We start from the raw sequence: 18,040 nt of genomic DNA, 5'->3' as shown, positions 1-18,040 counted from the left end.
ATAATAAGTTTATATATATGATGATTTGTCATGTTTCACAAGTAATTTGTCATTTAAAAAGTGAAAATATCGTCAATTTCAAGTAAAAAAAAGTATGAAAGGGGACCAAAACTGTTTACCAAAACTGTTTAAATTTAAAATAGAAGGACTAATTTCGTGAATTAAAAAAATAGGGGGACCAAAACTGTAATTAAGCCTAAAATTTAATGTCAAATAAATATCCTCCTATATGTATTCCCCTCAATTGCTATAGTTGACAAAATTGACCAATTGTCTGTTTTTATGGAACATCGCACACTTTCTTGGTAAATACTGATAGCATAAATTTTAAAAATAGAAAAGTTAGAAACTAAATGGAAGACACAGGCACATTAGAAGAAAACCAAAGCATCATGTTTTATGTTATACATTTGACCTCGATTTAATAATGGATAGTTTCTAGTCAAAAGATTCATGTTTCGCAAAGTTTTGATTTACTTTGCCAAGCTACAATAAGGACAAAAAGCCTTTTCCTACTACATATATACAGCTGTTATTTGCTTTTGTTTTAAAAGTTACCGTACTAAACAAGCCTTAAAGTGATTAATGTTACAACAAAAATAATCCAACAAAAAATATCTTAATATATTCATTGGCTGCTACTAAACAATGTTACAATTTTGGCCAACCTTTAATGTATAGAACCGACGACAACCTAGTGACCTACCATAGACTCGGGGTGGAATAATGCTTTGCCTGAAGGTTTATGAAATAGAAGCAAAAGACATGTAGTAGACTGTTAGGAACATTCTATGTCCTACGTTGGTTAGACATAGTGTTTGAAAATAGTTTATATAGAGTGACACTCCTTATCATACCAACCGATTTTGTAAGAATGAATTAAGCAAACTCTAATATAAACAAACAAATATAATGTAGGAGAACCTTTAATGGCCTCATGAATAAAAACATTCACAATGAAAGGTTGCTGACAATGATGACATGGTTGTAGTAATTGTGAAGTTGAGGGACTAACCTTAGAGAGGTATTTAGTAAAACAAACTCACAAGGCTCGAGAAGAACAATGAAATGAACAACAATAATAACTTTTTGAAGGAGTTTTGGAGTTGTATGATTCGACTCAAAATAAGAAACAAAATTTTTTTCTATAAAAATAACATCGGTTGATATGAGATACATTATAGCGTAGAAGAATATAAATGATGGCCCTTTTGTTATCAATGATAACAAAGGAACATACACTTGAGTGATCGAACACACAATTTACCAAGACTAAGAAAGATTGTAACAAAACACATGGCCTCAAGGAATTGGGTGAAGAGAGGAATGAGGAAAAATGATATAATGCAATATATGATTGATAAGGTAACATTCCATTCCATTAGGACAACATCCCACCAAAATAGGAATGAAACATTACTAAGGAGAAGTAGATTACCAGTGGTTTCAATGAGATGATGATTCTTGCATTCGGCTACTCCATTTTGGGGTGCAGTTACGGTGCATAGATAAAAATCTATGCGCCGTGCATAGAGTATTATTGACCATTGGATCATTAGATCAAATTATAATTATTACTCAATACTCAATACTCATTACTCAATAGTCAATACTCAATACTCAGTACTCAATACTCAATACTCAATATTGGATTAAAAATATGATCCAATGGCTTAGATTGACTTATGCATGGTGCATAAGGAAAATCCTTATGCATATTAGCCAATGCCCTCCATTTTGTTGAGGTGTACGAGACATTATGTTTGGTGAAGAATACCAATATGAGCCATAAAATATATGGGACAAATATTCAGAAGCATTATCACTTAAATTATGAATAGAGACGTCAAATTGAGTTTTAATCTCGTGATAAAATTGTTTAAAAACAAACAATAACTAAAATATATTTTTATTTAGAAATTACCAAGCACGGGAAAATCATCGATAAAAGTATCACTTAAAAGCTATGTAACACCGACGCCTCTGAAAAATGGCATGTCCGTGTCGGTATCAGGTACTTGCACCGATACTTGTGATTACATTTAATTTTTTTATTTTTAAAAATTATTACCGGTGTCCCTGTATCAGTGTCAGTGTCAGAGTTAAATTTGGGATGTCCGTGCTTCATAACATAAAAGTATATATAATACGAGATGGGCCCTAAACATATGAGCGCACTAAAGTAAAAAAAGGAACCGAACATGTTGATTGACTCGATTTGAAAAGTGACTTCGAACGTGTTTCCACGACTAGCATTACTCACAATGTAAACTAGACAACTTAGATAAATTTGGCACCAACTTCTATAATTTGGGAAGACCTGAATGACCAAATTAGTAATGTATAGTAAGTGGAGAATATGTGGATGATCATGGCTTGGGTGACAAAGAGAGGTAGTAGAGGCATTGAAACTCATATCTCGTGTAAATCCTCTGTCCCAAATTATGAATCTGCAGAGTAACATTATTGAAGGTAACAGTTCTGTCATTAGAACAAGTTCATAGAGAGTAGAAGCAGCTGAGAGTGGAAAGAGGATTTTGACAATACCCATCCCTTGGGATCAAAGTTTGAGAATCATTGGAAGAAATTATAATTGCTAAGAAAACATATGAAGATAGAGAAGAGAAAAGACATTTATTAGTAGTAACATGATTAGATGCGGCAATGTCAAGAACTCAGGGTCCGAGAGAAGATAACTAAGCGAGGAAAACAAATGAATGACTAGTGTGAAAAACTAGAGCAATAGTAGCAGTAATCTAATTATTCTCCCGCCACTTGAGGAAATTTTTGTAGCTTGGTGAAGACGCCTATGAAGGAAGTGTGGTCAATGTTAAAAGGATAAACATGAGCCCACATTTACCAAATGTGAAGACTCACCGTGCAACTTCCAACAATGAATAATAGCGTGTCTGAGTTGATTACAATGCTCACATTTGGAACAAGGCTTTGAGTTAGATGACCCTTCTTGAGGGTGATATTGATTATTTTCAAGAGTTGCAAGGGCAGTTGTATCACCCAGACAAGGATTAGAGATGGCTAAGTTGAACATTTATCCTGGCACTAGAAGAAGGATAGTTGTGGCACTCTCCATATCTGAAACAATAACATACAGGACAAGCAACATGAAGAGAGTGTTGTGTTGATCAAACTTCTTCTATTGTTTAGCTGGATCACTTGCACCAGAAGGGGGGAGTTCGTCAAACTCATGAAATGTAATATGAACATGACCAATATATGTAGAAATAAAGGCATCTATTTTATGTGAATTGATGATATTCATTAATAAATGACATGATTCATAGAGGCGTTGCGTGGCATCTATGTAGAGTTTATTCTCATGTGACATGAGGATGAAAGATCAGTTTGATGTCTGGATGAAGTATAGACTTAATGATACTATACAAATGAGCATCAATCTTTTTCAGCGTAGATACTTTAGTTAGAGCCACATTTTCAAGCTTTTTCATAAGATGATCCTCATATAATATTCTTGACTTTCAACTCATAGTTTAACCTATTCAATATCTCAATTGAAAGAGGACATGTGACATAGTTAGTAAAAATTCTCTTTGAAATATTAAAAGTACTAGCAGTGACCATGGATATCACATTAGAGGAACTATAGTAGCTAAGATCATACTAAGATCACATTAGAGGAACTATTCAACAACTTGTGAACAAAATGTGATCAACTAAGATCATACAATATCATTTTGCCTTCTAATTTACCATGTCCTGTAAATGCATAGGATAGCACATTTTAGTGTGTTCACCATTCCATATATTGGCTGCCAGAATTCCATTCACTTTATCAGTTGGATGGAACTGATCCCACCAGATATAGTTGGAAGCATTCCTGCACGCCATTTGCGACGATAAGCACATGAACCAACCCTTGTACTTCCCAAATCCACAGCAGGCCTCGGACGTAACGGTAAAGCCTGATTAGGGAACACAAAGCAAAGTAAGATATAATGTTGAAGTTACTATAGTTCCTTAATAGATTGAAATGAGCAAAAAACACAAATTTTAGTACCATAGCGACCGTGATTCTTTAAAATATCCATGGAACCTTCATACACATCACAGAAGATGATATTGGCACTAGGGAGCTCCTCAGCAAGCTTTTCAACAATGTATCTCATGAGAAAATTAAATTCAACAACCATGTCATTTATCGGTTCAACGCATTCTCCATTCTGAATACCGTATTCCCACATGTAGCGAGGAGCACAACCAATAGGAGCAAGTCCTGTGACCACAATTTTCCTAACATTTAAGTTGTACAAGTTCTGCATCATCAAGGTTAATATATCAGTAATCAATTTAACTCCTTCGGTTTATGAAAAATGAAAAAAATGAAAGTTTAGTATTTGACCTTAATTTCTTGCCTAAGTGAAGATGCTAAAAACTGGTTGAAGCGCCATGGAAGGTACATGTTATTGACATTGGAAACATTGAGCAAATAGTAATGAATGTAGTCATTGATTCCAATAGAGATATAGAAGACAGAATTGGATATGAAATTGATTGCAACATCTTCTCCCATACTTAATATAAACTGCTGATATGTGTCACTAAATTGTTGAATTTGCTGAGTGAGAGAGATATGCTGACCCTGCATGCAGTAATATTTCATTATATCTAATAGTGTGTTTAAATTGACTTATACGAGTTTACCTACCGACTTAACATAAGCACTACTCGTTAGACTATTTAAGCGATCTTACAAAAACTTCTTACAACATGTCTATAACCAGTTTTCAGCTTATTTTTGTAAGCTGTGCAAGGTAACTTATCATACAAACAAATAGCTTCTACATAAGAATATATACGATATGCGATAAGCGAAAAGAGAAACTTACCAATTCAGAGCCACTTGAGGCAATAATGCCTGCACCAGCAGAAGCATAATTGACACCATGACTCATATCCTCCACATTTCCTCTCTGACCAAGATAACTTGGAACAAAAGGAAGTCCAAGACGCAATGCTAATGCAAACTCAACAAATTAAACATAAATAATTAAACAAGAAATTCATATTCGTTATCATGATGTAATAATAATCAAGTAAATTTCATATATCTATATAGTAAAAAAAGAAAAGATGTTGAATTACCAAGAAAATCTACGGGTATTCTTCCATTGGAGAATCTTCCGGTAGGTTTATGAGTGTCAAAGTCTCTTCCATAAGGAAAACGATCGGCGCGAGCAAAGGTACCGAGATAATTGTTGGTACCGGAATCAACGGAGGAGTCTCCGATGACGAACAAAGCAGGAGCTAGAGGAGAAAAAGCGGGAGGTATTGGTGAAATAGCGGGTTCTGGCTGTGCAGTTGAGGGACTGCATAAGAGAATGAAAAATAGTATGATTATAACACTCGCATTTGCATCCATTATCTTGTTCTTGTTCTTGCTTGTGCTAGAGTTGATTCTGAACTCATTATCTTTCTCTCGTTTCAGTTTTGAGATTTTCTTCTTCTAAATTGAGCCAAAAAGAAGAAGAAGAAGAAGAAGAAGAAGAAGAAGAAGAAGAAGAAGAAGAAGAAGAAGAAGAAGAAAGATGATTGAACTGAATGAGTCACGAGTTGAGAGGAGGGCAGAACTAGTTACCGGCACGGTGGTGATGAGACGTGAGGTGGTTGAATCCGATTGTGCGTTTTTTTTGGCATTTGATCCGAAACATAAAGAGCAACTGGCGGGATTTTAGAGAAAGACGTAAATGCCCTCGCCTGACTTTAAAAAGTACTACCTCCGTTCCTTTTTATAAGACACAAGTCACTTTTTAGGTTCATTGAGTAACCAATGTATTTGGCTTGTTTATAGACTAGATACATTGATTACTCAATGAACCTAAAAAGTGAACTGTCTCTTATAAAAAGTAACAGAGGTAGTATTAACATTTAAGGGAATTATTCTTTCCACCCTTGTCCGCGCATCTTCAAAATATTTCCTAAAGTGTTTTAAAAGGTGTTAGAAGTGTGTTAATTGCAAGGGTGGATTATTTTGGAGATGTATGCTAAAAATTCCTTTGAATCAACTCAGAGCACCACCATCATTATTCCAACATCATAATTATGTTAGGCCAACTTATATCAAAGTAAAATCAAAATAAAGTTAAATGAAAGCAAAAAGTCATATATTAATCCAAAAAGTCAACATCATACATAACATTTATTCGAAAATACACAAAAAGTAACACATTCAAACATAAACTAACTACTAGGTATGTCTAACCCCATGCTTCCTCCTCTTTCTATACTGAACGAAATTCGCGACAACCATGTTCCCCATGAGAACCAACTGGGCACTTCAACCTTAAAGAGTCTTGACTCTATTCATGCTCTACCCATCTTCACAACACACTGGCAGACCGTCGTCACACTCTTGCTGTGGTCATCTGAGCTAGTTAGCCTAGACTGTCTTCCATGAGAGTTCGGTGTCATGATAGGGTATGACACCCTATAGAACCATGTCAAGTAGCCTTCAACATAAACCAACTGAAAAGGAGCTGGCACCCGACGACACTCCTTTGGTACCAGGTGACTATCAAAATCTTCCAGTATCACACCAAGATCTTTACGGTGGACGTCAGGAGAAGCAGACTCATGGGAGGTCTCAAAATAATCTACAAGTTGCCAAACTGGTGTATCACTCACTCAGGTAGATATGGATATATATAAGAAATGATCCACATGCCAACCATTCAAAATATAAGGAAATGACATCAAACTGACGTGTCTGGAGGTGACCCTCGTATGGGCAAAAGCAAATGTCATCTGATTCCATACGGTTAAGAGAGACGTTGAATGAATTGATTGTAAAGTTTTAATAAAACACAATAATAGAGGGTTGAATTGTGTTAATTTTTTCTTTCTTTTCTAAAACTCTCTTATTAGATTCTAAACACGAGATAGAGAATCTGAATCAGAGTTAAGTGTTTAGCAGTATATTAAAGCAGTTCATAGATAAAGAATAAGGACAAAAACTATATATTCCGGTTCCTCCCACAAATCAAGAGCAGTCTAAATCTTTTGCACTTCCAAGATATTTTCACTATAATCAAATCTGATTACAAATGCTCAAGGAGTCTTTTAGAGAAGCATCATTAAAGACGTTGGAAAACTTTTTGTATGGTTAATTTCGTTGAAAGACCATTTGAAATTCATTTGCTTCAAGAGGAATTAGTTGTTGCATTCCTTCTGTCTTCTACAAAATTCTGCTAAGTCTTCTCGTGATCTGAAGAAGACAAAATATCCTCAGATTCTGATAGTGGCCTATCAAAGTTTCTTGACACTTGAGCTTTGACTGAACCTAGAGTCCAAGTCTTCAGAAGTTGACTTCGTTCAAAGTCTGGGATCTTCAAGTTCTGATCCTTGACCAAGTTCAGAGGCTGAGTCTTTAGGTTTCGATCCTTCAGAGGTTGACTTTCTTTTAGAAGTTGACCTCCTTCATAATTTGATTCTTCAGAGTTTGATCTTCAAAATATGCATATTTTAAGCTTATCTTTAGATGTTTAATGCAGTATCAGAACTGGCTTTGTATCATAATTTTTAGTCTATGTTCCTGCATACTTAAACAAATGTTAATATACCCAATTGTTCTTTAAATACTTTGTTATCATCAAAACCTTAGGGTTATGGTACAAATCAATTTTGTTTCAACAGACTGCATTATTCCCCATATACAGAACAAATGCGCTTGCACGTGGCTAGTCCTTGTCGTATGCTTTTGCAACTTCCCACTTGGTGATGAGATGGAAGTGGGAGATGATACATCCCTAAAATTGGTTCGGATAAAATATTAGTAACAAGTGTAACGAATGAATTATGAAACTATCGTAAGCAGTGTGTAGCTCCCAGTCTTCTACTTTGTCTTCCAAAGATAACTCTTGCTCAACTTAGAGTACATGTAGACCATAGGGCTGTTCATGGTTTGGTTGTGTCAGAAAACTGAACCAAACCAAACCGAACCATTATATAAAGACATTCGAACCGTTTCAATTTTTTTAGAATCGAACTGAACCAAAAGTTTTGGTTTGGCATAACGGTTCGAAATTTCAAACCGTACCAAACCATTAAAAGACAATTTTTTCAAACCGAACCATTTGTGAAAGAACCAAACCGTTATACTTAGTTTTGAATTTTTTTAATAATTTTTTTTTAAAATTTATTTTTAGCTTTTTTTTTTTTATAAACTTTCTTAATATACTATTATACATAATTTTTAACTTAAATTTTTGTAATCCACATTCATAATCAAAATCCAACTTAATTTAAAATTGCAAAACTCATTAAAAAAATCACAAATTACTAGTCAACTTTTACAATATTTAGGACTGTTTGGATAAACAGCTTGTATAATCCATTTTTATAGCAAAAAATAAAATAAACTTAAATGGTTTGATATGTGTTATAAGTTGTTCTCATAAGATATTTCGAAGAACTTAAAAAATAAACTAAAAAAAGTTAGAATCAAGAGCCATAAACTGCAAGTGTGTTATAATATGAATAGTCCTTGTTGTATTTTACTATATTATTTGTATAGCACAACATAGTCGCAAATGCCACTTAACTAGTTGTGTCAGATGCATTTATAAAATTTGCTTCATTACACTATTAATGAAAAAAATAAGGTCTAAAAGAAAAAAAAACTTAGCCTAGTACAATATGAACAACTTAAATGCTCATCAGATAGTAAATCTACAAATTTGAGCAAGAGAAAAAAAAAAGGAATCAAATAATAAACCATGCTGGAGAGAAGGTTCAGATTGAAGTACCAAATCTTTTCATCATGAATTAGAGAAAACACATCTTTCTAGAGAAATTTTTCCAAATATTAGGCCACATTTTGAAAACTCAAGAACATGCCATAGGAGAGGAAGTGTCATTCCCTCTATTTCTACTGCAAAGGTTTCAGATAAAATCTCCGAGTGTTTGAAGTTATTAGAAGTTAGAATTTTGAAACTAAAATTTTAACGGTTCGGAATTAAATTCAAAGTGGTTAATTGCTTATCAGTTCAGTTCTAGAACCATTAAGAAAATATAAGTTCAGTTCACTAACTATTAATAATGGTTCAATTAATTTAACTCCAGTTCGGCTCAGTTCGGCAATTCGGTTCGGTTCGACGATTTTTTTGAACAGCCCTAGTAGACCAGATATACAACCCTCAATTGTACTCGTGAATTAAAGTCAGGTCGACGAAGTATTTAAGGTAGACCTTACCGACATAGGTATAAATTTTTTCCATAAACATGGACGTGCTAACCAGAAATAAGAAAATTATACCTAAACCTAGCACGAGCACCTCTAGTGTCATGTGCCTCTTGTGAGGCCTCAGTTGGGTCAATCCCCAAATGGGTGATCATCAAGTCGACACATTCCTCCCGATGTTTCCTCCTGTGGGGAAGTAATCTCACCTGATGGGAAGATGTAGAAGGAAAAAGGCGTCATTCAAGGTGATGGTCATCTCGGCTATAGATACGTGGAAAGGTGACGTCTCTGAGTGCCACCTCTCTACAAAAGCCATATATATCTCGTGGTTTATGGTCACGTACACAACAAAACATAAACCGAAAAGATCGAAATAGTGGATGACATCAATAAACCAAGCAGTAGTGGGTTGTACCAGCTCCAAAATCTTCCTACTATGGTAAATCAATTTCAAATAATAATGCTTATGTAAAAAGAAAATATAACCAATAATATGGATTTAATTAGTTGACAACATATGTATTGCAAAAGAAAAGAAATATACCTCTCCATTCCCGACATGTCTAGAAACATGGTCTGTATAAATATGAATTAATAAGGTGTTAAATAAGCCTCCTTGGTAGCTCTCTAATGGGGCATCAGCATCGGCAGTGACTTCCTCTTGGGCTTCAAGGGCTTCAGGGTCAACCAAGGCTTTAGGAACTTCAGGTTCAGCTACATCATATGCCTGATAAGCCTGAGAGAGTCGTCTACAAGAACCATGAGGGTGGGAACCTTTGGGATGCAAAGTAAATTCACTATCAAACAAGTTATCAATAAATCGTGGTCTCGTGGTCCTTACTGCAACCCTCTCACGTCATACCAATGCAGTTTGGGACACAGACATGAGCCTAATCTAACTAATGCTATTTTCAGCCATTGCATCTGCACTAGGAACATATATAGATATATGTCTGAAGAAATTCACAAATTCCACAAAATCGCTTGCACCTGCTCTAGAAACATAGATAGATATATATCTAAAGAAATTCACAAATTCCACAAAATCGCCCAATTGTTTTCCTGAGTCTGACCCAGATATGTAACTTTGAAAAGAATGCAGAGCAAATATGGAGATGCATCTCCGAACAAACCTGTGATAATCTCCCATGGTAAAAACCCCTTTTCTGTCATACCAGTCTCAAAAACCTTAATGCATGTTCTTCTAACCTACTACTTTCGTTTGCACTACTATCTAATGCACCTAAAATAGATAATGTAATTTAAAAAACTAACTACAAATCAAAACATAAAAAGAAAACGAAATGTGAAAAACTTACCAGATGAAATTGATTAGAAGGAGAAGCTTGAATGTTATGAGATGTTAGAAAGGAGGAGAAGGAGATCCACTGATATAAGCTTGAATGAAAGGATGTGATGCTTCAATGGTTGTGTGAGTTCAAATGTTTTTTAAGAAATTTTGAGAAAATGAAGGAGGAAGTGGGAAAGGTTTGACGCAGGATATGAAACAAAAGCGTCTGGAGATGCAACTTTGGACCACCCATAAGTTTTTGAGTAAAAGGTGTTTACGAAAATGCATCTTTTGACGCACTTTTTACGTATACGTAGATGCATCTCCAGATTAAATTTTGACCTAATATGGGTGTCTCTTTAATTTGGTTTGAATAATGACTTAAATAGGTGCATCCGGAGATACATTCTGGAATTTTCATGGTAGTGTGGGATAACACTTCAAGGTGGAAAGAGAAATCCCCAACTTAAGAGCTTAAATAAGTCCCCACAATTCATTTTTGAGCCCAATAAAGAACCCCAGGTTTGGAGTAAATCCCATAAGATAATGATCATCTTATTACCGAAGCCTGCCGCACACAAGGATTGTATTAACTCTATACAAATGAGTTGATATATATATATATATATATATATATATATATATATAAGTGCCTTAACTCTAAACTTAATGAGATCCTCAATCTTAGCCTAAAATTAAGGAGATGAGAAAACTTAGCCTACTAATCAATTATCACGCAGTGAATACATAATATTCAATCATTTGATGCTACCCTTCTATTACCCCCCCTGAAGTTGGAGCATGAGGGTTATGAACACCCAACTGGATCGATAGACTTTGAAATAATGCGGATTCCAATGATTTAGTGAATATGTCTACGATTTGATGTTTAGTTGGGACATAATCAGTTATTGTTCCATCTCTTAGGTGTTCCTTGATGAAGTGGCAATCCAAATTGATATGCTTGGTTCTTTCGTGATACATCGGATTGGCAGCAAGATATATGGATGCTTGGTTATCATAGTGAAGAATCGTTGGAGAGATACAATCAACTTATAAGCATGAAAGTAATCGACTTAACCACAATATTTCACCAGTGGCGTGAGCCATTTCTCTATACTCTGCTTATCTAGATAATCTAGACCATGTAGATTGCTTTTTTATTTTCCAAGAGAATGACACTAAACCTAACTTCATTAGGTATCCTGATACTGATATCCTTGGTAATGGGCATGACGCCCAATTGAAATCAATATACGTAACTAGCTTGAGCTCATTTTCTTGTGGCAAGACAATAGCTTAATTTGGGGATGATTTCAAGTAACGATGGACACCTATGATTGCATCCCAGTGTGCTTGTTATGGGAAATGCACGAATTGACTGAGTGTATGAACCACATACGTAATTTTTGGTCATGTAATGGTTAATTATATGAAGTGATCAACCAATATGCGGTAATGACTCGACTCTGTATAAGGTTCTCTTGAAGCTAGTGCAAGTCTATGATTTTGTTCCATTAGAAAAGAGGAAGGACACCCTAACATACTGCACTAATTTAGGATATCCAATGTGTATTTTCTTTGACATACAAATAAACTCTATTTCCCTCGAGCTAATTTCAGTCCAAGGAAATACCTAAGAGGTCCTAAATCTTTCATGTGAAAATATCCACTTAGATATTGTTTAAACTTGGTGCACGATGTCGTGTCGTTTCCAGTAATGATAAGATCATCTACATAGATAAGAACTGTGAGTGAACATTAACGTTTTCTATCCCACGTGTATTTTAAATTAATTACTGCAGTTTGTTTTAAATTTAAAATTTAAACTTCTTTTGACTATTTCCTAGCAGTTTTCAGTAGCCCTATATTTCAGCTGAAAGGTTGCAACTACTCCTTAATTTCAGCTGGTATCCCACGTTTTATGAGGTGGAGTTAGTGCTGTGAATTAACAGACTGCTCTTCTTTAAATACTGGTTTTTTCCATCTTGTTCGATATAACAAAAACATAAAGCTTCTTCCTTTTCTTCTGAAAAACTAGTTCTGAGTATACCGATTGATTCCAGTCCTTCGTTGGCGAGAGCCCGCGATCGGAGGACGCTGTGGTAACCTTGGGGGCGATGCCGATCTGACTGAGCTCCGGTGGTCTAGGCGAAATCGCTTCTAAGGCAGCGACTATTATACCGCGACGCAACACGTTTGTGATTCCCGTTTTTAAAGGTTTTTTCAAAGCTGTCCTACATTCTATTCTGATTTTCAGCAGCAATTTAGAAGCGATTTTCTCTTTGAAATCAGAATGGCGATATACTTCAAGCAAATGTTGGATCTGTCAAAACTCGAACCTCTTGACCGAACGAATTACAAGAGGTGGTCTCAGAAGATGCTGATTTTCTTTGAGCAACTGGAGGTCGACTATGTTCTCCTTCAACAACCTCCAGCTGCCGCTGGTTCCATCGTTCCGAATGCTCCTAGAACGGATGGTACTTCGTCTCCTGGCGCAACACCCATCTTCGCAGATGACGCAACCATGAAGGAGTATGAATCTGACAATAAGAAAGTTCGTGGTCATATGCTCAGCCATGTTACCAACCCGATCTTCGACTTGCTTGCTGCCCATAAATCTGCAAAGGTGATATGGGAACTTTTGGAGGCTAAGTATTCAACTGATGATGCTGGGAAGAAAAAGTATGTTTGCGGAAAATTTATGCAATTCAAGATGGTGGACGACAAACCAATCATGGATCAAGTTCATGAGTACGAGAATTTAGTGGCAGACATCTTGGCTGAAGGGATGAAGATGTGTGAAGTCCTCCAGCCCAACTTTTTGATCGAGAAGCTTCCTGATTCTTAGTCCAACTACCGCAACCAACTGAAGCACAAGAAGAAAGATTTAACTCTTCTTGAACTAGTTAACCACATGAAGATTGAAGAGGCGAATCGCCTCAAAGATAATCCTGTTCCTAAAGTTTCTGATAATTTAGTTAAGGCTAATCTTGTGGAGTCTTCTGAAAATGTTGAAAGGTTCAAGAAGAAGGACAAAAAGGTAAATTTCAAGAAAGACAAGGTGCAAAACAAAAGAGCTCCAAACTTCAAGATGAAAGGGAAGTTCCAGAACAACAAACTAGGCTGTTTCGTATGTGGCAAGATGGGACATCGTGCCTATCAATGCTACGATCGAGCTGACAACCATAAAAATGCAATTAAGCCTAAGGGAGATCAAACCAAACATCAAATCAACATTGCTGAAGCGCCTGACAACCTGGTTGCCATGATCACAACTGCAGAAATTATCCATGTAGCCGAGAAGGTTGAATGGTTGATTGACACTGGAGCAACTAAACATTTCTGTGCTGACAGGGAACTATTTGTTGAATTTCAAGGAGCTGCTGAAATAGATCAAGTCTATATGGTAAATTCAAGCGTGTCTAAGGTGCTAGGAAAAGGGAAGGTGTCCCTGAAGCTCACTTTAGGGAAGTCTCTTACACTGCAGAATGTTTTATATGTACCTTCTCTGCATAGGAATTTAATTTCTTCTGCTTTACTTGAAATTGCTGGCATAAAACAAGTGATTGAGTCTGGTAAAATAGTATTATCTAAGAATGGTGAATTCGTAGGGAAAGGCTATAGGTCTGGTTGTTTGTATGTGCTTGAGACTTTGATTGAAAATGAGAATATTGTTTCTTCTGCTTATATCATTGAGACTATAGACTTATGGCATGCTAGACTTGGACATTTAAATATTAAATCTGTCAATCGTTTACATGCAATGGGTTTAATTACAAATTTAGCAAAAGATGGCCATGAAAAATGTAGTGTATGCGTCGAGGCTAAATTCAAGAGAAAGCCATTTAATTATGTAAATGAAAGGACAACCGAGTTGTTAGAATTAGTTCATTCAGACCTAGCAGAATTTCGCAACACAGAAAGTAGAGGTGGTAAAAGGTATTATATCACTTTTGTTGATGACCATTCTAGATACACCAATTTGTATTTATTGAGATCCAAAGATGAAGCTGAAAATGTGTTTTACACTTATAAGACAGAAGTAGAAAACCAATTGAACCGGAAAATCAAAAGGATTAGATCTGATAGAGGTGGTGAGTACGTTACCAATTCTTGGAAGGAATTTTGTGAGAACAATGGCATAATTCATGAATTTACAGCTCTGTACAGCCCACAACAAAATGGTATAGCCGAAAGGAAAAACAGAACTTTGAAAGAAATGATGAATGCGTTACTTTCGAGCTCTGGTTTACCCGACAACATGTGGGGTGAAGCTGTATTAACTGTCAATCATATTCTCAACAGAGTTCCACACAAAAAACTAAAAAAAACACCTTATGAATTATGGAGAGGGCATGTTCCTAATCTTAAATTTCTTAAAGTGTGGGGGTGTCTAGCTAAGGTAGGACTGCCTGCTTTTAAGGTTGATGCGATCGGATCTAAGACGTTTGTTGCCGTGTTCATCGGTTATGCTAAGAATAGTGCAGCTTATCAATTTATGGTTTTGAGTGATCGTTCATTGTGTGAATATCGAGATGCAGAATTCTTTGAGCACATTTTTCCTTTAAAGAAAAATGACATCAATGTTGATTCTATGTCCAGTAGTGTTGCATCTTCGTCGAAGACTTTACCTCCCATGCCTATTCATGAAACTGAACCTAGGAAGAGTAAGAGACAGAAAAGGAAAACTAGCTTTGGTCCTGATTTTGTGACTGCATTCTTGATTGACCTCCATGATCTTAATGAATTGGATGATACATTCATTAGTGTGCACATGCTAGAAGATGATCCTAAGACATATGATGAAGCTATAAGATCATTGGATGCTAGTTTTTGGAAAGATGCAATTAAAAGTGAATTAGAATCTATCATGTCTAATCACACGTGGGAGCTAGTTGATTTACCTAAGGGAAACAAGGCCATTAGATGTAAGTGGATCTTTAAGAGGAAACTTAAAACGGATGGTTCTATTGAAAGGTATAAAGCGAGACTAGTTATTAAAGGTTTCACCCAAAAATATGGGATTGACTTCTTTGACACTTATTCTCCGGTAACTAAGATTTCAACCATACGTGCATTGTTTGCTTTAGCTTCTAGATACAAGTTATTAGTACATCAGATGGATGTCAAAACTGCATTTCTAAATGGCGATCTTAATGAAGAGATTTATATGGAACAACCTCCAGGGTGCATGAGTCCAGGACAGGAGAACAAGGTGTGCAGACTCAAGAAGTCACTCTATGGTTTGAAGCAAGCGCCAAAGCAATGGTATGATAAGTTTCATAAAACTATTATAAGCTTTGGATTTAAGGTCAATGGATCTGATGCATGTGTTTACTCAAAACTGTTTGGTGCTGATTGTGTGATTATATGTCTATATGTCGATGACATGCTAATCTTCGAAACACATATCAATGCTATAAACTCGACCAAACTATTTTTATCCTCTAAATTTGATATGAAAGACTTAGGTGAAGGTGATGTGATTCTAGGGGTTAAAGTAACTAGAATTGAAAATAGCTTCATTCTGTCTCAGCCTCATTATGTAGAGAAAGTATTAAAGAAATTTAATCAATTTGATGTGGTGCCCATTAGAACTCCTTTTGACTCTAGCATGCAATTAAAGAAAAACCGAGGTGATAGTGTTTCACAAAATGAGTATGCTAAAGTAATTGGAAGTTTGATGTTTTTGATGAACTGTACTCGGCCTGATATTGCTTATGCTGTTAGCAGACTTAGTCGGTACACTCATAACCCTAGTAAAGATCATTGGGGTGCACTTAATAGATTGTTAAGATATCTAAAGGGCACCATGGATTGGGGTTTACACTATGTTGGTTATCCTAAAGTGTTAGAGGGATATTGTGATGCAAATTGGGTTACCGATGATAAAGAAGTTAACTCCACTAGTGGATACGTGTTTACATTATGTGGTGGTGCTATTTCTTGGAAGTCTTCTAAACAGACTTGTATAGCTAGATCTACTATGGAGTCTGAGTTTATAGCTCTAGATCTAGGAATTCAAGAGGCCGAGTGGTTAAGAAGTTTATTGGCTGATTTACCGCTGTGGGGGCACCCAACTCCCCCTATCTCTCTACAATGTGACTCACAAGCTGCAATTTGCATAGCAAATAGCAATGCCTATAATGGCAAGAAGAGACACATTCGGATCAGGCATGCGTCTGTGAGACAACTAATCACGAATGGAGTACTTAGCTTAGAGTATGTGAGATCAAAGAGGAACATTGCGGATCCTTTGACTAAGGGACTGAACAGAAAATTAGTTCTTGACACGTCAAAGGGAATGGGACTAAAACCCGTGAGATGAGGAATTCTAGGTGGATCCACTCTGTGGTCAAACGAAGCCTTGAAAAGACTCATATGATGGTACACTACATCCCATTCTATGACGAGTGTACTTTAGAGGATGAGCATCAGCTCTTAATGAACTCATAGCCCAGGATATGGGTGGTCCTTTAAGACGGACTTGATGAGCTCACCGGTGATCTGAGAGGTTGAGTTATTTAACTCTTAATGACTTCATAACCCATATAGGGTGGTCCTTTTGAGACAGGACTTGATGTAGTCACCTACAGGAGTGTGAAGAGCTAGCCTCTTATGGAAGTATTCGGGCAAACTTTCTAGTACACTCTTTAGCATCCCAAGGAAGACTTGGCTATCTTTTGAGAAGTTATCGAGGAATCAACAAGATTTTAGGTAAGAAGTGTGTTATTGAGAACGGTTATTAAACAAGAGAGTTCCATATTTGTTCACTCTTTTCGTGAAAGATTCACTTGATTTCACTATGTACCGGTTCAAGTCGTAAGGCACTTGTACTTAAGCTTTAAACCTTACATATGCTTAGAACTAGTTTAAAAACTATATCTTTTGAAAAACTTATTACTGTTCTGTGGGGGATTGTGAGTGAACATTAATGTTTTCCATCCCACGTGTATTTTAAATTAATTACTGCAGTTTGTTTTAAATTTAAAATTTAAACTTCTTTTGACTATTTCCTAGCAGTTTTCAGTAGCCCTATATTTCAGATGAAAGGTTGCAACTGCTCCTTAATTTCAGCTGGTATCCCACGTTTTATGAGGTGGAGTTAGTGCTGTGAATTAACAGACTGCTCTTCTTTTAATACTGGTTTTTTCCATCTTGTTCGATATAACAAAAACAGAATGCTTCTTCCTTTTCTTCTGAAAAACTAGTTCTGAGTATACCGATTGATTCCAGTCCTTTGTTGGCGAGAGCCCGCGATCGGAGGACGCTGTGGTAACCTTGGGGGGCGACGCCAATCTGACTGAGCTCCGGTGGTCTAGGAGAAATCGCTTCTAAGGCAGCGGCAATTATACCGCGACGCAGCACGTTTGTGATTCCCGTTTTTAAAGGTTTTTTCAAAGTTGTCCTACATTCTATTCTGATTTTCAGCAACAAGAACCACAAGAAATGTTAATTTATGAGAATAAGTGAAAAGACTACGATCTAGATGACTCTCATACTTCATCAGTGCATTTGAAAGCTTTGAGTAC

The 18,040-nt window shown here is 36.2% G+C and overlaps 2 protein-coding genes across 2 annotated transcripts; one reads left to right on the top strand and one right to left on the bottom strand.

The window, feature by feature from the left end:
• Positions 1-3,658: 3,658 nt before the first annotated feature.
• Positions 3,659-5,568, bottom strand: LOC131647094 (GDSL esterase/lipase At1g71691). The gene is made up of 5 exons (XM_058917006.1): positions 5,122-5,568; positions 4,866-4,993; positions 4,379-4,618; positions 4,037-4,292; positions 3,659-3,941 (listed from the first exon to the last, which is right to left on the bottom strand). Exons 1-5 carry the CDS (start codon positions 5,396-5,398, stop codon positions 3,721-3,723), a joined length of 1,122 nt encoding a protein of 373 aa, XP_058772989.1. The 5' UTR covers positions 5,399-5,568; the 3' UTR covers positions 3,659-3,720.
• A 7,233-nt stretch (positions 5,569-12,801) lies between these two features.
• Positions 12,802-13,356, top strand: LOC131650358 (uncharacterized). Its single transcript, XM_058920073.1, has one exon. The coding sequence runs from the start codon at positions 12,802-12,804 to the stop codon at positions 13,354-13,356; it is 555 nt and encodes a 184-aa protein (XP_058776056.1).
• Positions 13,357-18,040: the final 4,684 nt, after the last annotated feature.

Source organism: Vicia villosa, linkage group LG2 (genome assembly GCF_029867415.1).
Source record: "Vicia villosa cultivar HV-30 ecotype Madison, WI linkage group LG2, Vvil1.0, whole genome shotgun sequence".
Classification (NCBI taxonomy): Eukaryota; Viridiplantae; Streptophyta; class Magnoliopsida; order Fabales; family Fabaceae; genus Vicia; species Vicia villosa.
Note: the sequence above shows the minus strand (reverse complement) of the source record. Positions and strands in the feature narration are given on the sequence as shown.